The 23,926-nt window shown below is 41.3% G+C and overlaps 1 protein-coding gene across 2 annotated transcripts; it reads right to left on the reverse strand.

The window, feature by feature from the left end:
• Positions 1 to 251: 251 nt before the first annotated feature.
• On the reverse strand, positions 252 to 16,550 carry LOC308105671 (uncharacterized protein). Of its 2 annotated transcripts, XM_080456538.1 has the most exons (5): positions 16,392 to 16,550; positions 14,872 to 14,922; positions 12,265 to 12,312; positions 10,037 to 10,122; positions 252 to 8,569 (listed from the first exon to the last, which is right to left on the reverse strand). In XM_080456538.1, exon 5 carries the CDS (start codon positions 8,394 to 8,396, stop codon positions 1,407 to 1,409), a length of 6,990 nt encoding a protein of 2,329 aa, XP_080312664.1. In that variant the 5' UTR covers positions 8,397 to 8,569; positions 10,037 to 10,122; positions 12,265 to 12,312; positions 14,872 to 14,922; positions 16,392 to 16,550; the 3' UTR covers positions 252 to 1,406. The 2 variants fall into 2 exon arrangements, with proteins under 2 accessions (XP_080312664.1, XP_080312665.1); XM_080456539.1 differs by lacking the exon at positions 12,265 to 12,312.
• Between the last annotated feature and the right edge of the window lie 7,376 nt (positions 16,551 to 23,926).

Below are 23,926 nucleotides of genomic sequence, written 5' to 3' on the forward strand. Positions count from 1 at the left end.
TATTATTGATGCTATAATGGTTATTATTATTACTATTATTACTGTTATTGTCCAAAATTATATTCTAACCTTTAAGTAATTTCAATATTTTCCAGGGTGAAGCAAAAAACCCGCCTCCTATTTCAGCCAATTTAGGAGTGCACGGGGAAAAAATTCTTGCACCGACCCCTTTGTTAAAAAAGGCGATCAAGCAAGCTCCTGGTAAATATATTAAACAAACTAAGAAATGTAACATTCTGAAAAATAAGTAAAACTTTTAGGGCTGCAACTATATTGATTAAGTGAATTATCTCAAAGTGTATTTTGTAGATATCTAATTTTGTATTTATCAATGAATCAATGTGTAACATTTTCCATAATTATTTTGGGATTACATTTATTAGTTTAATTAAGAAATTAAGTCCTATTTTAATGCTTGTATATTGGCTGTTTGAATAAAATTATTTTTTTTGACAACATTTATTAAAAAATAATTTAGTCCTAATAAGTGTTACAGTCTTACAGCCCTAAAAACAAATGGTGAGTTAAAACATTTACAACATGCACATGTAAATATAAGGTAGTGGATCATGAAAAGGCAGTATACAATCCAAAATAGTTTGTTATGCATTTTTTAGAATTGATTATTTTATGTGTGAGTTTGTTATTAAATTCAGGGATGGCCAATATTGTGTTTATAGAAATTGGGTACTACCGGTTCATGAGCCACAACATAAATGACAATTAGAAATATGACAATTATTCACAAAGAACATTCCTGAAATGTAGAAAAAGGTTAAAGGCAAAAACAATATCAGTGCTGGACGGCTTCTGAAAAACAGGGAAACAAGTGTTAGTGTTCTTTTCAAACAAATGCTTCACAATCAGTAATTATGAAAAAAGACAAAACAATGCTACAATATGAATAATACTAGCGACAAGAGAAAAAAGGTGAGATTTGGCTGCTGCGTAATGGGAGATTCCAAAGTATAGGTGCGGCTACGATGAGGCCCGGTCACTACTTGGGCAGCTGATTCACATGTTCCAGTGATATATCCAATGACAGGGTTGGTGATCAAGAGGTTCCATTGTTCGCAATCCGTTTGTTATTTAGTGTGGCAGATGAGACTTTGCGCTGGAGTGGCACCAGAGAATGATGTAGCGTTGGCTATGAATAGTTCATACCGTCAAACGATCATCTCTGGTGACCACTATTTGGGCAGCTCATTCACATGTTCCAGTGATATATCCAATGACAGGGTTGGTGATCAAGAGGTTCCATTGTTCGCAATCCTTTTGTTATTGAGTGCGGCAGATGTGATTTATAAGAGCAGGTCAGAATGCGTTTGGTGGGAAAGAGCACGATGTCCTTGAAACTAAGGTCTACATGGTTCCAGTGTTTGCAAGCTTGTCTTGCAGGCTATGCACTAGTCCTGATCGGAGGATAATACGCAATACACAGGATCATGGTAGCTGTAGTACGTACGTAGTACTCCAGACTGTAGACATTGCTCTGGTCTTGAGATGTAAATGTGATCCAACAGCGTGTTTTTGTCAGTAGTCTTCTCCTTGATCAGTTGTGTGTATCCTCTGGACTCGAGCAGCATCGCTATCGGAGTACCTACACTGGCCAGTAGATTTTCGTTGAAATCACCACAGACTACGATGGGATGGTGGTCCATCACTTCTAAGGAGTCCAGAAGCGCCTTCAGATTTTCCATGAACGGGTCATCGTAACGTGGTGGTCTGTACACTGCAGCGATCAGAAGCTTGACAGGGGACTCTATCTTGACGACCACAAACTCGAGGTTTGTCACATTGTGTAGGTAACGCTTTTCACATGCCTGGAAATGGTCCTTCACATACACAGCGACGCCACCGCCATTCTGTTCTGCACGTTCAGGACGGCTGGTGTACGAGATGTGCTTGTTGCGGCTGAACATGGTGTATCCATCCAATTGGAGACTGTCAGCCACAAAGGAGCCGGTGAGATGCGTCTCGGTCAAGCACAGGACATCTGCATGGGTCAGTTCGTGATGTTTTTTGATGTCCTGAATGTGTGCCGGTAAACTTTGCGTGTTGTGATGGACAATCGCGAGTGTTTGCGCCTGGCCTGTCGTCTCTCGATACTTCAACAGTGGCATAACACTGTCCAGTGAGGCGGTCTTCATGGATTCCAGGGCAGCTGTGATTGCAGGATCAGCATAGATTTTCTTCGCATCGAAGTCAATGATGTACAATCCTTGCAATGACGTTGTCCTACTGAGGGCAACGTAGGCCATGCCTGGTTGGAAGATCCGTTTCAAGGAAACCACAGCAGATTGTGTAGTCATGCCTTGGACTTTGTGAGCTGTGCAAGCATATGCCAACTTGATGGGAAATTGCCTACGAAGCGTGTTATTGCTCAGGTGTTCCTCATATCTCTCGACGTACACTTGTGTACTGCCAGGTGTAGTTTTCCGGTATTTCTGTCCTGCTTCAGGCTTGTCTACTACAAGCCAAAGCTTGGCTACTCTACTCCCGTCCTCGTTTACGTGCATCTCTACACTAGCCATCTTGCCAAATGTCCCGTTCACAAGGCCATCCTCCACATCTATGTTCCTGATGATCACGATTGGGGCGCCTTCTGCAACCTGCAAGTTGTCAAGAAGATCGTTCTGCTCTCCTGTACAGGGACTGGCAAGGCGAGTCTTGTGGTTATGGACTTGCTTGTAGTCTTCCGCGGGTATGTTGACGATGTGGCTGTGGAGCGCAGACAAAGATTTGGCGTTGTGTTCGGACACCTCTTTGTTGGTTGCGAAGATGTGCACAACATCCTTAGGACAACGGTCACGCACAGTCACTCTCTGAGCAAGGAGTGCTTTGTCTCCGTCACTCAGCGGATCCTTCTTCGCTTTGACTCTCAACCTATTCAGAAGCTCTGCGTAGGGCAGATCATCTTTCTGTCGCATGATCTCGGTCAACGTGATCATCTGAAAGTGTTCGAGCAGAAGGTCCGGTTTGCCTTCCTCGAGCACACAGAGCGGTTTCCCACTTGACGTTGGAGGGAGCTGGTAAAAGTCGCCTACTACAAGTACCGACATGCCGCCGAATGGCCTCTTACTGCCTTTAATCTCTTGCAGTCTCCAGTGGATGTAGATAAACATAGCCTTTGAAATCATCGACACCTCATCTATGACGATGATCTCCGCATTTCCCAGCTTTGCCCTCACGTCATCCAATTTGTTTCCCAGTCCTATGTAGGGTGGTTTCAATTTTCTTGGCAACTTCAACAGGGAATGCAGTGTGTTTCCCGCGATGTTGTATGCCGCAGTTCCTGTAAACGCAGACAGCAGCACTGTGGGCATGGATGCATCCGTCTCCTCAAACAGTCTGGGGAGTCGACGGAGAATCCGTGTTGCCTCACCGTAGATGCACTTGATCAGGTGTGATTTGCCAGTTCCAGCACCCCCAGTGACAAAGAAGAAGAAGGGTTCGGGTTTCTGGTCGAGTACGCTCTTGAAGCACCATTCACGTACAGAGTGAAAGATGGAGGCTTGAGTCCGGTTGAGGTTTCGACACATTGAACGCAGATAATCGAGGCTCATTTGCGGAGCCGATACCCTGTGACCAACAATTGTACCCACCTCTTGACAACTGAACTCTGGGACGTCGTCTTGTTCGTCGTCTGCCTGTGGATCTTGATCTTGTTCGGCAAGACATTCCATCCGCTCGAGCTCATTTTCTGGGGCAATGTTGGCCCACGCATCTTCCGCAGGGCCATGCTTCATGAATTCCTCTAATGCTTCTTCCATCGATTTGCTGTGTTTTTCATACCTCATTTTGTTCTCATCAACAATGGCATTTGCGCGGCATGTCCATTTTTGTCCAGGTATTTTCACAGACGCAGAGTCGTAGAACTCCTTGTAGGTGGGGAAGATTGCGGTTTTCAGTGTGGTCTGATAGCGATGCGGAAGGTAAGCCTTCAGCAAGTTGCCGAAGTATTTCTCGGGGTCCTTCTGTTCCGAGAACTTCGCGTATCTGATAACCGCGGGTCGGCCATCCGTCGAGCGCTTCTTAATGGTTCCCATGTTGTCAGACAGCTTCAGGCAATCTGGCTTTTTTGCTTCGCTACCGTACACAATCCTGTACTCGGATGCAAATTCTGCTAGACACATGTTGTCAAACACCAGTGTTTTGGGTCTGGCGTTGTATTTGTCAAGAAGCCCTGACATCCACACTTGGTTCGAATCGGCTGGTCTTTTCTGCAGCAAGCTGAGCGGGAGGCTCATTTTCATTGCATTGTCATCCGTCGGGAGGAAGACAACTTCGCGGGAGCATTCCTTCAATTGCAAGCTGCAAGTTCGGGCCACTGCCTCCTGAGAGCTAACCTGTCTGTTTTTCACATATGCGTGAACAAGTTCGTTCATTGCACCCCTTTCGGTCACTTTTGTGGGGTCTATGCCTTCGACTACTTGTTTCAGAAGCTCACCCATCTCATGTTCGGCCTTGGATATGTAGGACAGCATGTATGAGATGCAAACAAAGTGGTCCAGGACAAACTGGATATCCATGTTGGCATTCCAGGCCTCCAGCAAAACTGGGTTGTAGTTGTTCACATAGCAGTCCTTGACTCCACGCTTCATCAAGAGGACCTGGACATTCCTCAAGTCTTCAAGATAGCTGTCGTACTCTTCGTGAGTCAAATTGCACTTTGCCAGCAACTCTGAGAGATCGGTCAGTTCTGATGGCAAGTCCAGAAGTAGATCATACAGAGGTTTGAGTTTGGCCAAAGCAGCTTGTGCTCTTGCCCTCTGTTGTTTGCCTATGCCTTCGGTACTCCTCTTTGCACTTTCGTTTGCTCCTTCATTTCCTCCTGTTGCGCCCCTTTCGTTTTCATCCGTGACTTCCTCCATTGGATCAACTGGCGTTGGGTTAGTTAACCAGGTTGTGTCCACTGGTGCCTTGGGGAATCCAAACCTGCATGTCTTGTTACCTTTCTTACAGGACTTTGTGTGGTTTTTGCTGTGCATCTGAACTTCTTGGACAATTCGGTGAAGCACAGGATTTTCGTTTGGATCAGGCAGCTGGCACGAAATGTAGCGGTCCGCAAATTCGCATATCTTCTCGTCCGAGTCTTCTCCAAGTTTGGGGGCGTCGGCTACCCACATTAAGGCGTGAACATGCGGCGAACCCCGGTTTTGATACTCGATTCTATGGAACCAGTCTATGACGTGTCCGATTGGGCGAGCATCAGACCGCAGCAGTTTTGAATACGCAGAATGAACTCGCTTGTCAAACATTCGCATGGTAGTCACTGCATTGCTTCTGAGGATGTCACATTTCTCATTCCAGTCTAGCTTGTCAAAATCCACTATTTGGCCTTGCTGTGCTTTTATTGCCGTTATGACCTCTGGCCATCTGAATTCTGCAGCACTTAAGGTCAAAAAGAAGGTAGGTGGGCCTAACTGACGGACCATGGCAAACAAATCATACATGGTCTTCTGCCAGTAGGCTGGCGTCCCCCTAAGGGGTTGCATGAACCTTGTTGCATCCCGGTTTCTGACCAGTCTCTCAACTTCATGCTTGTCCTGCAACATCTTGTTGGAGATCCTGCGACCATCCTTGGTAAAGGGTTTGCCCTTCCTCAATTGAATTGAGATGGTGTTTTTTGCCAAGTGGGTCTCTGTAACAAACTGGGCAAAAAAGAGATAGCTTTGGTCTCTTGCAAAACGATCATCAACATTGAAAAGCCTTGCGTTGAAGTACCTGCTTGGTGTCAGTTTGAGCTTTCTCTTCCGATCCAACGTGTTCTCTCCAGTTGGAAACAATGTAGGGAAGGCCCTTGCTTCGAGGTTAGGGGCTGTGCTATAGCTGACAGGCCTGTTTCCTTCAGCTGGGGCGATGCAGAATATGCCATCTCCGTATGTCATTGTCTCTTGTCCAATGTCATCCGGTTCCAAGCAACTGTCCAGGCCATGTCCAGGTCTCAGCGCATCTTGCTCATCTTGGGCAGTGGGTGGATGTTGATCCACTCTCTGTGATGGGTCGAGGGTTTCAGTCGCATCGGCTACTTCCATCATTTCGGCGTCGTCACAACTGTCCATGACTTCGTCTGTGCCCGTCTGTTCAACAGTGGGTAGGTCTTCAAGTTCAACAGTGGGTAGGTCTTCAAGATGGCCCTCCACATTTTCATCGTTGATGCTCTCATCATCTCGGATTGTGATGTTTTTGTAGTCGGGGTGTGTCTCGATGAGTTTCCTCAAGCCCAGTAAGACATTGGTCATATTGACAGTGTGAAACAAATGATAACCTTTGTACCGCAGACGTCTCTTCAGTTTCACCCTGTACAAACGGGATGAGTCGAGCCTTCTGGGTAGGGTGTTTACTGTGGTTTCCACGTCTGCTGGCACGCACACCACAGCACCATATATAGCACTCTGTTTGCCTTTAGGAAGTGTGAGAATCTTGGCAAATGGTATGTCTATTGCCGATATTTGTCTTTCCAGCACATTGAGTTGGCGGAGCTCTGGAGGAATGGGTGCAAGTTCCAGGTTGTTTGCGACAGCCAAGCGTGGCATTCTTCCTGCTACTACACTTTTGTGACAGCATTGACAAATCCACTCTTTTCGCCTTTCTTCGGGTACAGTGCAATCTTCCGGCCCTCCACATTGATCATCACACGAATGAAGGTATTTGCCTGTTAAGCAGGCAGCAACCACGCGGGGTTTGATCGTGTAATTTGACCGATGACAAACATACACTTGATCAGAGAAAAGAGTCCGATGGCACGTTGTGCAAACAAAAGTTGGTCCATGTTTTATGACGTTCTGGAAACTCGCTATAGCGCCTTGCAGTAGCTCATTCTGTGTGGGTGCGGGAGCTAAATCTATCCTCGCAGTATCTAAATCTTTACTCGCTTTTACAGCAATGCCCCGTTTGCGCAGGTCATCACATAAGTCCTTGTAATAATTTCTTATTCTCATTGAACGTCGGATGTCACGGCGCATGTTGAAGAATGTGTCCGTTTTGCATCTGCGGGCCATGTAGGACTTCATGTGTTCCCTAACCTTTTCCCTGAACTTCTCATCTCCTCTGAACCTCTTGTTTACATAAGCCTTCATTTTGACTTGATGCTGCCCTCTGAACTCCTCATCTTCATTGTATGTTCTTGTGAAGTATGAGTTCTTAAATTGTTTTTGCCGTGTCCTGAATTTTGCATCCGTTATACATCTCATGGCAATGTATTTGTTCATGTATTCCTTCCTCGGAGTCCTAGGTTTTTCCTTGGTATCAGATTGCAGTTGGTCCTTTTGTCTCCTCATTATTTTCCGTTTCCGTTGTTGACTCATTTTGTTGGCTCCTTCATTTGAAGTGTCTGACATCACTTGTGTTGATGGTGAATGGCCTGCCTGCAGAGAATGCTTGGTGATTCGAGGTTCAGTGTTCGTTTCATCCTGGCTAGTTAGATCGACAGGCTCTTTGTTAATCAGGTTGTCAGGATGAACTTGTGTTGTTGACAGATGGGGTGACCGAGCATTTGTCTGTTCAAATGTCACTGGCATGAAGTCAAACTGCATTTTGTCAATCATGTTCGATGAATGTGAGAAGTCAATTAGCTGGTCAATCTTAGCGAACAGATCATCCAACTGTGTGAAGGTCATCATTACAGCTTTTCCTCCAGGCAAAGGTAGGCCATCAGCACTTCTCTGATGAGAGTCAAACAGTCCATATCTTCCAGACCTGTCTCTAAAAACAGCAATGGTGTGTGGTGATACTGTTAGGAGTGCATATTTCACATTCTCAGACAGACACTTAAGTCTTTCTTGAAGCTTCAGCCACCAATGCCGTCGGTAGGGCTCTCCCTCAGCTCTCATATATCCCATGTCCACGCTAGATTTTTTCACGGAGTACGTATTGTATTCCGTTTCCACCTTGAGAGGTACTTCCTCCATTGTCAGCTGGCATGACTTAAACAGCTTTTGTCTTTTTAGTTGTTCTATTGTTCTTTTATACAGACTGTCTCCCTTGTCCAGTATCTTGTCAAGATCATCCATCTTCAAGTCAAGACCTTCATGTTGGTGTGCCAAAAATGTCAGACCCATGCATGTACACTGCCGATTCTTTGACATTTGGGAAAACTTATGATGATTTTGGCTTTTGGATGCCTGCACAGATTTCACAGAGGGTGGCACGGTGCATGCTTGTTGTACAGGGTCATTGTTGGAAAGGTCCATGGCCTCGCCAATGTCGTCTTGTTCTTCAACATCAGACTGTGCATGTTGCTGACCTATTTCTACCACAGACTCCATGGCTGGACTAAATGTCTTTTGTGTCCCTTCATCGACCACTGTGCAACTGTTTGGTGAATCTGTATGGGCCAACTTAGCATCCCAGCATTTCTTTTTAGCAATAGATTTCTTTCCACGACGACCCATGATGTCACCAAGTTTTAGATCTGAACTTTTACGAAAATGTACACTCTTTACCAAAAAACAACCTTCAACCTTCAATACTAATGTAGCATTAGTCACAAATCACTCTAGGCATCAAGAATCAACTTACTTACCGTTAAAAAGTCACCAGAGGAGCTGTTTCGATCTGATGAACACTAGAATAAAAAAAGAGAACAATTTCAGACTAGCGCTATAGTTTTTTCTACCGTTATATTCTTGTGTAAAAAACGTGTGTGCCATTTTATGACAGTAGATTTTCAGGCCGCTGCGCAGCCTTCAAAACCTAGTCCTCTGTTGCGCTGCTAAGAGCGTTGGTCACTGAAGCATGGCCATTTAAAGTGTTTTACACTGCTATAGCACCTACCAAGTTTGGGGCGTTAAGCATGCTCTGAACTGTAGTTATGGCTGTTTAAAGGGCACATTTTTTATGAAAATCTTTGTCTATGATCAAGTATCGGTATATATGAAGTCATTTCTCTGACTGCGTTGAGTTCTTTCAGCTTTCCATAATGTGCATTATTGGTGTGTTAGCAATCTAACAGCTGCATTTGTATGTATGGTGCTTATTTTATTTATATACATCTACCATTCATGCAATTATGGCTATGACAGACATAGCTGACATTCCCTTGTTGAACTTTAACTATTCAAGATTTTATACAATATTAACCAAAACATTTGGAAAAGTAGAACTAAAGAGAGAAAGTATTACATAAGCATATATGTCTACCAAAGATTATGTATATGATGAGTACACCATAGAATTGAAGTACGCATATCATCTGCATAGTTTATATTAGGTATAGCAGTGTGGGAAAATAATGCATTAATTCATAAGTTTACTGTTGCAAACACTAATGTTACCATTTATCTGTAGAGTAATGGTGTAACCATTTTGTTTTATTCCATTTGAATTATTTGATTAAGAATGGCTGACAGCTTTGACTAAATTGGATCCTATTACCTTTTAAAAATGTGTGGAAACAGAATGTAATTAGAGAAAGGGCTCCAAGAGGTCTCTACCAGGTTAGGTCGGTTATTGTGGGCCAGCAATGTTTGGAATACGTCAATCAGGATGAATATGAAAAACTGGACAGATTTGTTTTTGATCACTAAGGACAGAATTCTGCTCTGGCATCCAGACAGTGTGTGTGCACAGTTTCACTGCCATCAAGCCAACGGTACCAGAGATTGACTGTCCACAGACAGAGTGACACACAAAAAGACAGACAGTGTGCAAAACAGTCTCAGCCATGCCTTCCGGCCTGACGGAGACAATAAAGAGTGCAAAATAAGCAAAAATAATAGGAGTTGGCATTTTAAAAATAAAGAAAATGTGTTTCAATTAAGCTAATCATATGGGGACCAACAAAATAATTTGTAATGCATGTAATGCGCCGATCTCTGTGAGGACGGCGGTCACAGAGATTCCATGATTTTTCAAAAGTACAGTAAAATCACCGTTTTGCTGACAGCAATGGCACACTATTGATATGGCAGTCAAAGAGTTAAACTAAATAGAGTATACATATTGGCAATGTCTCCTTAAAAACTGACAATGGATTGACCCCAAGACAATTTCCATATGCCAACATTAGATAGTCATGTTTTGTTAAACAAACCTTGCAGTAGTGCAGTCTGGGATGGTCCCCTCAGTCCACTGCTGTGTTGGCCAAGATATCAGGTCCGGTGTACAGCCACGCAACAGCTGAAATTTTCAATCAAAAATACTGTATTTAGAAAAAAATATAAAAGTAAATGCATGTAGTGACAAGCTGTCAAGTGAATTTGTATATTGGCTATTTAAAATAAGGCAACAAGTTTAAAGTGAGCTTGTAGATCTGCTATTTTCAAATATGTATAATGCCTTGTTATCATATGGCTACAGATGTTTGCCAATTTGGGAGATAATTGTAAAATAGCAGATATAGAAGCTCACAACGTGTCGCATTGTGAGATTGTAGATCAGCTATTTTCAAATGTACAACAACATAAACAATAAACAACAATCTAAATCTACAAAGTAACTCAAGTTTTCAAAACATTGTAGTGGATTACAAGTACAATATTTGTCTATCAATGCCAACATACCAAATAAGCAATGCAACACTGTACAGTACTCACACCGCAAATGTACACAGATAGATTAGACAGACACAGCCTGAGCACAAAGCATGAGCATGTCAATATAGGGACAATAGCAGATCTACAAGCTCAGAAAATCAGCTTGTAGATCTGCTATTTTAAATAAAGGTTAAGTGGTGTGACCAGGTGTGACACCACACACACACACACACACACACACACACACACACACACACACACACACACACACACACACACACACAATAGATCTTGAAAATTGAACCAGACAAGTCAGTGTGCTGAAAAATTTGCCACATATGGATAAGACAGACACAGATGAGACGCAGGGCCTGTTAAATGGCATCAACAATGGGTCATTTATTTAACCACACCTCTAATCACCCCCCTATTATCACCTTTCAGTCAGCTGACAACTCTATAGAAACTTGAAGCAACACATACTTGTCACCTGTACATGCATAATAGACAAGTAAGACGCGCGAACGCTGGAAGCGAACGCAGCTCTAAAATATTTTGTATTTACGGACTTGTAATCTGTGTTATTTCACAGTGATGGGGAGAGAACATTGACTGTGTGTGTGTGTGTGTGTGTGTGTGTGTGTGTGTGTGTGTGTGTGTGTGTGTGTGTGTGTGTGTGTGTGTGTGTGTGTGTGTGTGTGTGTGTGTGGCAGGCTGTTGTGCATTGTAATCAGAGCATTGTCTCAATTCCTGCACTCTGGCGCACTCGGGTGGCTGCTGACAGGCAGTGCACGCATGCGAGTCACATGGCACGCATGTGAGTCACATGGGTGTGTGAGCCAATGAGAGCATGAACACAGACACACACACACACACAACCCAAGCAGAGTTACATAGTAAGCTCCACTTGGTCGGAGGCGAACAATAGCAGATCTACAAGCTCAGAAGTGATCTACAAGTGAGCTATGTAGATCGGCCGTTTAAAATGAAGCAACAAGCTTACAGTGAGCTTGTAGATCTGCTACTTTCCAAACATTACAAACTCACAGCGAGCTTGTAGATCTGCTATTTTCGAATATGTATAATGCCATGTTATCACATGGCTACAGATGTCTGCCAATTTGGGATATAATTGGAAAATAGCAGATCTACAAGCTCAATGCGTCACATTGTGGGCTTGTAGATCTGCCATTTTCAAATAGCCAAAGTTTAAATAGGGCTGAAGTGGTTAGTGTAGCCTATGTTTTTTAAACAACAATCTAAATCTACAAAGTAACTCAAGTTTTCAAAACATTGTAGTGGATTACAAGTACAATATCTGTCTATCAATGCCAACATACCAAATAAGCAATGCAACACTGTACAGTACTCACACCGCAAATGTACACAGATAGATTAGACAGACACAGCCTGAGCACAAGGCATGAGCATGTCAATATAGGGACAATAGCAGATCTACAAGCTCAGAAAATCAGCTTGAAGATCTGCTATTTTAAATAAAGGTTAAGTGGTGTGACCATGTGTGACCACACACAAAATGTATTCAACCCCTAACAACACCTCTAATCACCTTTCAGTCAGCTGACAACTCTATAGAAACTAGAAGCAACACATACTTGTCACCTGGATGCCAGTAGTTCTCAAACTATTGTAATGTCAAAGAGCTTCCATTTTTAGCCTATGCACAAGACCACAGACCCCCATAACCTAGTATTCAACCCCAAGACAATGTCAATAAGCCAACATTAGATAGTTACATCGAAAATAGGATCAGGATGTTACACACCTTGCAGGTCTGGGATGGTCTGTCTGTCACCTGGGTCCACAGCCGAAGCTGTAAAATAAATAAATACAATATTTTAGACACAGAGTTATGAAAGTACATGCATATCAATAGACAATAGCAGATCTACAAGCTCTAGATGGGCTACAAGTTTACAGTGAGCTTGTAGATCTGCTATTTTCAATATGTACAATGCCTTGTTATCACATGGCTACAGATGTCTGACAATTTGGGATATAATTGGAAAATAGCAGATCTACAAGCTCAACGCGTCGCATTGTGAGCTTGTAGATCTGCCATTTTCAAATAGCCAAAGTTTAAATAGGGCTGAAGTGGTTAGTGTAGCCTATGTTTTTTAAACAACAATCTAAATCTACAAAGGAACTCAAGTTTTCAAAACATTGTAGTGGATTACAAGTACAATATTTGTCTATCAATGCCAACATACCAAATAAGCAATGCAACACTGTACAGTACTCACACCGCAAATGTACAAAGATAGATTAGACAGACATAGCCTGAGCACAAGGCATGAGCATGTCAATATAGGGACAATAGCAGATCTACAAGCTCAGAAAATCAGCTTGTAGATCTGCTATTTTAAATAAAGGTTAAGTGGTGTGACCATGTGTGACCACACACACACACACACAGAGAGATCTTGAAAATTGAACCAGACAAGTCAGTGTGCTGAAAAATTTGCCACATATGGATAAGACAGACACAGATGAGACACAATAGGCCTGTTAAATGGCATCAACTATGGGTCATTTATTCAACCCCTAACCACACCTCTAATCACCCCCCTATTATCACCTTTCAGTCAGCTGACAACTCTATAGAAACTTGAAGCAACACATACTTGTCACCTGTACATGCATAATAGACAATAGCAGATCTAAAAGCTCAGAAGTGATCTACAAGTGAGCTATGTAGATCGGCCATTTAAAATGAAGCAACAAGCTTACAGTGAGCTTGTAGATCTGCTATTTTCCAAACATTATAAACTCACAGCGAGCTTGTAGATCTGCTATTTTCGAATATGTATAATGCCATGTTATCACATGGCTACAGATGTCTACCAATGTGGGATATAATTGGAAAATAGCAGATCTACAAGCTCAAAGTGTCGCATTGTGAGCTAGTAGATCTGCCAAAGTTTAAATAGGGCTGAAGTGGGGCTGAAGTGGTTAGTGTAGCCTATGTTTTTTAAACAACAATCTAAATCTAAAAAGTTTTCAAAACATTGTAGTGGATTACAAGTACAATATTTGTCTATCAATGCCAACATACCAAATAAGCAATGCAACACTGTACAGTACTCACACCGCAAATGTACAAAGATAGATTAGACAGACATAGCCTGAGCACAAGGCATGAGCATGTCAATATAGGGACAATAGCAGATCTACAAGCTCAGAAAATCAGCTTGTAGATCTGCTATTTTAAATAAAGGTTAAGTGGTGTGACCATGTGTGACCACACACACACACACACACACACACACACACACACACACACACACACACACACACACACACACACACACACACACACACACACACACACACACACACAGAGAGATCTTGAAAATTGAACCAGACAAGTCAGTGTGCTGAAAAATGTGCCACATATGGATAAGACAGACACAGATGAGACACAATAGGCCTGTTAAATGGCATCAACAATGGGTCATTTATTCAACCCCTAACCACACCTCTAATCACCCCCCTATTATCACCTTTCAGTCAGCTGACAACTCTATAGAAACTTGAAGCAACACATACTTGTCACCTGTACATGCATAATAGACAATAGCAGATGTACAAGCTCAGAAGTGATCTACAAGTGAGCTATGTAGATCGGCCATTTAAAATGAAGCAACAAGCTTACAGTGAGCTTGTAGATCTGCTATTTTCCAAACATTATAAACTCACAGCGAGCTTGTAGATCTGCTATTTTCGAATATGTATAATGCCATGTTATCACATGGCTACAGATGTCTACCAATGTGGGATATAATTGGAAAATAGCAGATCTACAAGCTCAAAGTGTCGCATTGTGAGCTAGTAGATCTGCCAAAGTTTAAATAGGGCTGAAGTGGGGCTGAAGTGGTTAGTGTAGCCTATGTTTTTTAAACAACAATCTAAATCTAAAAAGTTTTCAAAACATTGTAGTGGATTACAAGTACAATATTTGTCTATCAATGCCAACATATCAAATAAGCAATGCAACACTGTACAGTACTCACAACGCAAATGTACACAGATAGATTAGACAGACACAGCCTGAGCACAAGGCATGAGCATGTCAATATAGGGACAATAGCAGAGCTACAAGCTCTGAAAATCAGCTTGTAGATCTGCTATTTTAAATAAAGGTTAAGTGGTGTTACCACACACACACACAATTTATTCAACCCCTAACAACACCTCTAATCACCTTTCAGTCAGCTGACAACTCTATAGAAACTAGAAGCAACACATACTTGTCACCTGGATGCCAGTGGTTCTCAAACTATTGTAATGTCAAAGAGCTTCCATTTTTAGCCTATGCACAAGACCACAGACCCCCATAATAAATGGAAAATAGGATCAGGATGTTACACACCTTGCAGTAGGTCTGGGATAGTCTGTCTGTCACCTGGGTCCACAGCCAGAGCTGTAAAAAAAGAAATACAATATTTTAGACACAGAGTTATGAAAGTACATGCATATCAATAGACAATAGCAGATCTACAAGCTCACACGTGATCTACACGTGAGCTTGTAGATAAGCTATTTAAAAAAGGCTACAAGTTTACAGTGAGCTTGTAGATCTCATATTTTCAAATATGTATAATGCCTTGTTATCACATGGCTACAGAGTCTGCCAATTTTAGAGATAATTGTTAAATAGCAGATCTACAAGCTCACAATGTATAGCATTGTGAGCTTGTAGATCTGCCATTTTCAAATAGAAAAGTTTGAGTAGGGCTTAAGTGGTTAATGTAGCCAATGTTTTTTAAATAATAATCAAAATCAACTAACTAAAGTAGTTTTCAAATAATTGTAGTGGATCAAAAGTTCAACATTTGCCTCTGAGATGAAGTACAATACAAGTACAATAGTGGATAGAAGTACAAGCAGAATATTTATCTATCTATGCCTGCCAACTGTGGGTGCGTTCGGAAATTACGCACCGGAGCACACTCGCCTATTAGTTTGTATTGGCCAGTGCGCTCAGTGCTGTATTTTCGAACGTGCCCTGTCTGTGTCGAGACAGACACAAACAAAGCTCCAAGGAGCTGTGTGTGACGTCACTGCCATGCGGAAGTTGTAAGCATACATTTATAGCCGTTAGCATCGGTTAGCCTAGCTGACGAATCCTTGTTGTTTTTAACCTAGTTTCAGATCAACTGTCGCTGCTTAAAGTTAGTTTTAGCAGATCTACAAGCTCAATTTTAGCAGACAAGATATAACAAATGCAATGTTGATTAAAAGCTGCATTCTGCGTTATATAATGAATTGTTATAGACAGGTCGATGGCAAAACTAAACAATAAAAGCCTGGAGATCGAGGCTCGGTTGATGGTGACGTGATTGTATGAAAACAAAGTCACCAACAAACTGGCGATTGCACTTAATTCATTTAAGGCCCGTACATGTACATACACGTTCACATTTCAAATATAAAGTGCTTACCTCATGGCCACGGATGTAACAATTCCGTTCGGGCCTTCAGAAGTACCCGTATCTTCAGTATTGTTAAATAAAAAGCATTTTAATCCGATCGGTGGCCATTTTCTCAGCATGTCCTCCATATGCTTTCAACTACGCGACCCCATCGGTTGGTAGGTGTACTGCACTCTGATAGAGTGTGCTAACTATGAGAAAATGGCCACCGATCGGATTAAAATGTTTTTTTATTGAACAATACGGAAGATACGGCTACTTCTGAGGAACCATACATAATTATAACATCCGTGGCCATGGAGTAAAAACTTTGTTTGAAATCTGAACGTTGAAGTAGATTAGAGGGTCCAAAAAGGGAGAAAGTGCAAACACCAGGTTGCAGTTCATCCATGACCGTCGTGTGGTCCAAGGCTACAATCAGAGTTATGAACTGAAAGCGATATAAAGTATTACTCACCTCAGACAAAAGACGACGAAATGAAAGTCTTCCGAAGAAAACAAAGTAGATCGATGATATAATATGAAGCTAAATCAAGAAGATCCGTTTCCAATAGTAAATGACCGAGGCTATCGCCGGATTTTGATTTGTGAGAAGGAAGCGTGTGAATGCTGTGAGTCTAAGGGGAGGGACAAAATCAGCAAGAGCTGTGATTGGTCTGCTCAGGCAAAAGAGTCAGAACAAGTCCGGGCAAGCCCTGTCGCAACCCCTCCCCCCCACGAACCTCGCGTCACCAGTGTTTCCAACTCGGAGGAACCCCCCCCCCCCACACACACACACACACACACACACACACACACACACACACACACACACACACTAAACCATTTCCGTATCCTTTCTAAAGCGGATGCAGCCGTTGGCTCTGAAATGCATGTAAAATTTATGCTGCTTTCATAGAACAAACAAAAAGACATTGAAGTATTAACCAAAAATAGATACATTTGTTTTAAATGCAAACGTCATTTTATTAATTTAAAAGTTAAAAAGAAGAAGTTAGCGAAATATATAACAGCAATAATAATAATAATAATAATAATAATAATAATAATAATAATAATAATAATAATAATTAAAAAAACACAGAAGCCAGTTACATTACTAATTTCTCCCAGAAAATATACTTAAAGTACCAGAAGTAAAAGTACTAATTATGCAGAATGTCCCATTTCAAGTTTTCAAATGCATACAATGTATACAAATCTTTAGAAAATAGCAGATCTACAAGCTCACAACGCATCGGGCACTAGGGATAACTGGGCACCAAAACCGAGGGAAATGTGGGCACCTGGTCAACTGGGCACTAGGGACAACTGGGCACTAGGGACAACTGGGCACCAAAACCATCTGGGCAGTAGGGACATGTGGGCATCTGGACAACTGGGAACTGGGCATTTGGGACATGTGGGCAACTGGACAACTGGGCACCTGGAGGAATGGGCACCTTAATTAGGATTTGTGTTTTTTGTACTTTACACAGCATGATAAGCTCACAACGCATCGGGCAATAGGGATAACTGGGCACCAAAACCTAGGGAAATGTTGGCACCTAGTCAACTGGGCACTAGGGACAACTGGGCACCAAAACCATCTGGGCAGTGGGGACATGTGGGCACCTGGACAACTGGGAACTGGGCACTTGGGACATGTGGGCATCTGGACAACTGGGCACCTGGAGGAGTGGGCACCTGAATTAGGATTTGTGTTTTTTGTACTTTACACATAGTGTGTTTTGAAGAAAATTCAAAATGGCGGAAAATCTATCCAGACGGAAATGGGCGTGGCGTACATGGGGAGTTGCGTCATGACCCAAGGAATCTAGGGAAAGGGAAATTTTGATTTTACGACCTACGGTTCAAGAGTTATAGGCCAAAAGGTAAAGTGGGCTGTTATAGCGCCACCATGTGGCCGACTGGTGTGATTTTTTTTAAACAATTTTGCAATAAACTATTAACCTCCCCTCCAAGTCATGTAACTGTAGCCCTTATGGTTTCCGAGAAAAAAATACTTGAATGGGAGTTTTTGCAATTCCCATTAAAGTGGATGGGGAAATTTAATGCACTAATAAATCAATATAAAAAAATCTATCCAGACGCAAATGGGCGTGGCCTATATAAGGAGTTGCGTCATGACCCAAGGAATCTAGGGAAAAAGAAATTTTGATTTTACGACCTACGGTTCAAGAGTTATAGGCCAAAAGGTAAAGTGGGCTGTTATAGCGCCACCATGTGGCCGACTGGTGTGATTTTTTTAAAAATAATTTTGCAATAAACTATTAACCTCCCCTCCAAGTCATGTAACTCTAGCCCTTATGGTTTCCGAGAAAAAAATACTTGAATGGGAGTTTTTGCAATTCCCATTAAAGTGGATGGGGAAATTTAATGCACTAATAAATCAATATCAAAAAATCTATCCAGACGCAAATGGGCGTGGCCTATATGGGGAGATGCGTCGTGACCCAAGGAATCCAGGTGAAAAGAAATTTTGATTTTACGACCTACGGTTCAAGAGTTATAGGCCAAAACGTAAAGGGGGCTGTTATAGCGCCACCATGTGGCCGATTGGTGTGATTTTTTTTAAAAATAATTTTGGACTAAATTATGAACCTCCCCTCCAAATGTGGTAACTCTAGCTCTTACGGTTTCTGAGAAAAAAATACTTGAATTAGAGTTTTTTCACTTTTACATTAAAGCGGATGGGGAAATTTAATGCACTAATAAATCAATATCAATTAAACTATTTAACCAATCTCTTAGCAAAATACAAGCGCACGATTCCAGGTCAAGACGGTCATTTTGAGATATGGCACAACATTGGGAGATAAAAACTGTGGGAGAAATAGCAGTTTGAAATATTGTTTATCTATAAATAAAGAGTATAGAGTACTATAGTCTGGTTGCCCTGTTAGGGCAACCACACTAACTAGACGGGTCGCAATTCTGGGAAATTGCAAAGTGTGGTTGCGCCGACGCCGGTCGGGACTAGAGGAATACGCTGGGAGGAATATCGTCGGAGGCTGCGCCAATTACATTGTCACGTCACTCCTGAGATCACTTGCGTTTCATTTTGAGAGGATTGATCCCCCCAAAATAAGGTTGTGGCATCAAACGGTTACGTTTTGCGCATTTGTGCTGCCCCCTACGGATTAAAGTGGAAATGCTTTTGGGGATTCGTTAAGTAAACCACCCTCGACATGTGATTCAAATTTGGGATCGATTGGACGTTTCGTTCGTGATTTTTGGCATTTTTGGTAAAACGGGCACCTCCCACTAACTTTGGAAGCCAATTGCGGACGAACGGTAAAGACTATCAAAATGCCGTTTGGATAGGTTTATCGCATGGGTCCATAGATCACGTTTACCGATTTTTGTGAGATTTGGGAAAAATCTGTAGGAAAAGGTGCAGAAAGTGTTTTTTGAAGAAAATTCAAAATGGCGGAAAATCTTTCCCGACGCAAATGGGCGTGGCCTATATGGGGAGATGCGTCGTAACCCAAGGAATCCAGGGGAAAAGAGATTTTTATTCTACGACCTACGGTTCAAGAGTTATAGGCCAAAACGTAAAGGGGGCTGTTATAGCGCCACCATGTGGCCGATTGGTGTGATTTTTTTTTAAATAATTTTGGACTAAATTATGAACCTCCCCTCCAAATGTGGTAACTCTAGCTCTTACGGTTTCTGAGAAAAAAATACTTGAATTTGAGTTTTTTCACTTTTACATTAAAGCGGATGGGGAAATTTAATGCACTAATAAATCAATATCAATTAAACTATTTAACCAATCTCTTAGCAAAATACAAGCGCACGATTCCAGGTCAAGACGGTCATTTTGAGATATGGCACAACATTGGGAGATAAAAACTGTGGGAGAAATAGCAGTTTGAAGTATTGTTTATCCGGATTAATAAAGAACATCCAGTACTATAGTCTGGTTGCCCTGTTAGGGCAACCACACTAACTAGACGCGTCGCAATTCAGGGCAATTGCAAAGTGTGGTTGCGCCGACGCCGGTCGTGGGCTGCGGCCGCCGGGACTCGAGGAATACGCTGGGAGGAATACTGTCGGAGGCCAATTGCATTGTCACGTCTCTCATGAGATCACTTGCGGTTCATTTTGAGAGGATCGATCCACCCCGAAATAATGTTTTTGCATTAAACGGTTACATTTTGCGCATTTGTGGCGCCCCCCTATGGATCAAAGTGGAAATGCTTTTGGGGCTCCGTTGAGTAAACCACCCTTGACATGTGATTCAAATTTGGGATTGACTGGAGGTTTTGTTAGTGATTTTTGGCCTTTTTTGTAAAACGGGCCCCTCCCGCTAACTTTGGAAGCCATTTAAGGACGAACCGTAAGTACTATCAAAATTCAGCTTGGAGACGTTTATCGCATGGGTCCAGAGATCATGTGTACCGATTTTTGTGAAATTTGGACAAAATATGTGGGAGGAGGAGCTAAAAGTGTGTTTTGAAGAAAATTCAAAATGGCAGAAAATCTATCCAGACGCAAATGGGCGTGGCCTATATGGGGAGTTGCGTCATGACCCAAGGAATCTAGGGAAAAAGAAATTTTGATTTTACGACCTACGGTTCAAGAGTTATAGGCCAAAAGGTAAAGTGGGCTGTTATAGCGCCACCATGTGGCCGACTGGTGTGATTTTTTTTTAAATAATTTTGCAATAAACTATTAACCTCCCCTCCAAGTCATGTAACTGTAGCCCTTATGGTTTCCGAGAAAAAAATACTTGAATGGGAGTTTTTGCAATTCCCATTAAAGTGGATGGGGAAATTTAATGCACTAATAAATCAATATAAAAATATCTATCCAGACGCAAATGGGCGTGGCCTATATGGGGAGATGCGTCGTGACCCAAGGAATCCAGGTGAAAAGAAATTTTGATTTTACGACCTACGGTTCAAGAGTTATGAGCCAAAACGTAAAGGGGGCTGTTATAGCACCACCATGTGGCCGAATGGTGTGATATATTTTTTAATAATTTCGGACTAAATTATAAACCTCCTCTCCAAATCTGGTAACTCTAGCTCTTACGGTTTCTGAGAAAAAAATACTTGAATTTGAGTTTTTTCACTTTTCCATTAAAGCGGATGAGGAAATTTAATGCACTAATAAATCAATATCAATTAAACTATTTAACCAATCTCTTAGCAAAATACAAGCGCACGATTCCCGGTCAAGACGGTCATTTTGACATATGGCACGAAATTGGGGAATAAAAACTGTGGGAGGAGATGCAGTTTGAAATATTGTTTATTAACATTGTTCAAGAACAATGTTAATACTAGACGCGTCGCAATTCAGGGCAATTGCAAAGTGTGGTTGCGCCGACGCCGGTCGGGACTCGAGGAATACGCTGGGAGGAATATCGTCGGAGGCTGCGCCAATTACATTGTCACGTCACTCCTGAGATCACTTGCGTTTCATTTTGAGAGGATTGATCCCCCCAAAATAAGGTTGTGGCATCAAACGGTTACGTTTTGCGCATTTGTGCTGCCCCCTACGGATTAAAGTGGAAATGCTTTTGGGGATTCGTTAAGTAAACCACCCTCGACATGTGATTCAAATTTGGGATCGATTGGACGTTTCGTTCGTGATTTTTGGCATTTTTGGTAAAACGGGCCCCTCCCACTAACTTTGGAAGCCAATTGCGGACGAACGGTAAAGACTATCAAAATGCCGTTTGGATAGGTTTATCGCATGGGTCCATAGATCACGTTTACCGATTTTTGTGAGATTTGGGAAAAATCTGTAGGAAAAGGTGCAAAAAGTGTGTTTTGAAGAAAATTCAAAATGGCGGAAAATCTTTCCTGACGCAAATGGGCGTGGCCTATATGGGGAGATGCGTCGTAACCCAAGGAATCCAGGGGAAAAGAGATTTTTATTCTACGACCTACGGTTCAAGAGTTAAAGGCCAAAACGTAAAGGCGGCTGTTATAGCGCCACCATGAGGCCGAATGGTGTAATTATTTGTATAATAATTCTGGACTAAATTATGAACCTCCCCTCCAAATCTGGTAACTCTAGCTCTTACGGTTTCTGAGAAAAAAATACTTGAATTTGAGTTTTTTCACTTTTCCATTAAAGCGGATGGGGAAATTTAATGCACTAATAAATCAATATCAATTAAACTATTTAACCAATCTCTTAGCAAAATACAAGCGCACGATTCCCGGTCAAGACGGTCATTTTGACATATGGCACGAAATTGGGGAATAAAAACTGTGGGAGGAGATGCAGTTTGAAATATTGTTTATTAACATTGTTCAAGAACAATGTTAATACTAGACGCGTCGCAATTCAGGGCAATTGCAAAGTGTGGTTGCGCCGACGCAGAGTTCTGGGTTGCGGCCATGGGAGTCCAAGGAATCCATCGTCACATAGTAGTTCACAGTTCAGTCCCCAGTGGAACAGATGGTGTTATAGGTCTCAAAATAAATTATTAAAGCAGACTTGCCATTTTTTTAAACCTTATTGTTCTGATCTGAGACATTGTGAGGAGAAAATACCCTGTGTATATAGAGTAAATGGCATATCTGCGATTTGCAAACAAGTTGTAAATACTCGGAAGACATTTCACGTTTTCCCCACACTTATATTATGTCATGTTTTTAGTATAAGATTCAGCACCTTTTTTCCCCAACCTGATAATAGATATTAAATACCTTGTAATGTACTTGTGAATGTCTCACCATATAATACATGTGGAACCATTACGATACTTGTCGACCTGGCTAGTAGCCATACCATTTTGTATATTGTAAGATAGATACTCCCCAGCATATCAGGCACATCAGTGTTACTTAATGGTGTCAATACCACAATGAAAAACTATTGTTTAGCCTACATTGTGACAGACTTGTCATTACCAGGCAGGAGTTTTGGATAAGCTCTAATGTCCATGTAGATTGCTTCACAATTTTACACACAGTAGAGGGATTGAAGTCCATTTTGTCCAGCAGGCAGAGATTATAGTCTGACACTTTCAATTACAAGCTTAAAACACCAAATTATAGAAGGCAAGAATTATTGTCAGTTAAACGAACAACTTGTGTATATTATGTTCATATGTGTATGGGTTTAGGCATTAATGAGATGTTACATTCCAAAGTTTCACTTTTTGTTCAGCTTTAGTAGTGAAGAACCCTTCTGATTGTGAATAGTAAAAACACATCTGTATTCATTGTAAATGTTAAATACATGTGACTAAATACATTACCAAACATATAGATTCACTTTTCAAACACATGGCAAAAAGAAAAATAAGTAGAGACAAAGCAGAGCAGATATAGTTTAAAGTATTTATTAACACAATTGTATTATTGGTACCTTTACTGTAAGCAACACCATTAATATATTTGGTATAATGTCCTATCAATTATTTTTACTATAGTTATTATGATTATATATGTAATTATGGTCATATTTTATGATTCTATATATAGGTTAATATGAGTTATTAGTGACAATTAAACAAATTATATTTTATGATAACTATTACAATGCCTGTAAACAGTTTATTATTATTGACAGATATATTATTGATGCTATAATGGTTATTATTATTACTATTATTACTGTTATTGTCCAAAATTATATTCTAACCTTTAAGTAATGTCAATATTTTCCAGGGTGAAGCAAAAAACCCGCCTCCTATTTCAGCCAATTTAGGAGTGCACGGGGAAAAAATTCTTGCACCGACCCCTTTGTTAAAAAAGGCGATCAAGCAAGCTCCTGGTAAATATATTAAACAAACTAAGAAATTGAACATTCTGAAAAATAAGTAAAACTTTTAGGGCTGCAACTATATTGATTAAGTGAATTATCTCAAAGTGTATTTTGTAGATATCTAATTTTGTATTTATCAATGAATCAATGTGTAACATTTTCCATAATTATTTTGGGATTACATTTATTAGTTTAATTAAGAAATTAAGTCCTATTTTAATGCTTGTATATTGGCTGTTTGAATAAAATTAAATT

The sequence above is a fragment of the Gymnoscopelus braueri genome (assembly GCF_963280865.1).
Source record: "Gymnoscopelus braueri genome assembly, chromosome: 18".
NCBI lineage: Eukaryota > Metazoa > Chordata > Actinopteri > Myctophiformes > Myctophidae > Gymnoscopelus > Gymnoscopelus braueri.

Excerpts from the sequence above, each read along its gene's own strand:
- LOC308105671 (XM_080456539.1), bottom strand. The coding sequence starts at position 8,396 with ATGGGTCGTCGTGGAAAGAAATCTATTGCTAAAAAGAAATGCTGGGAT.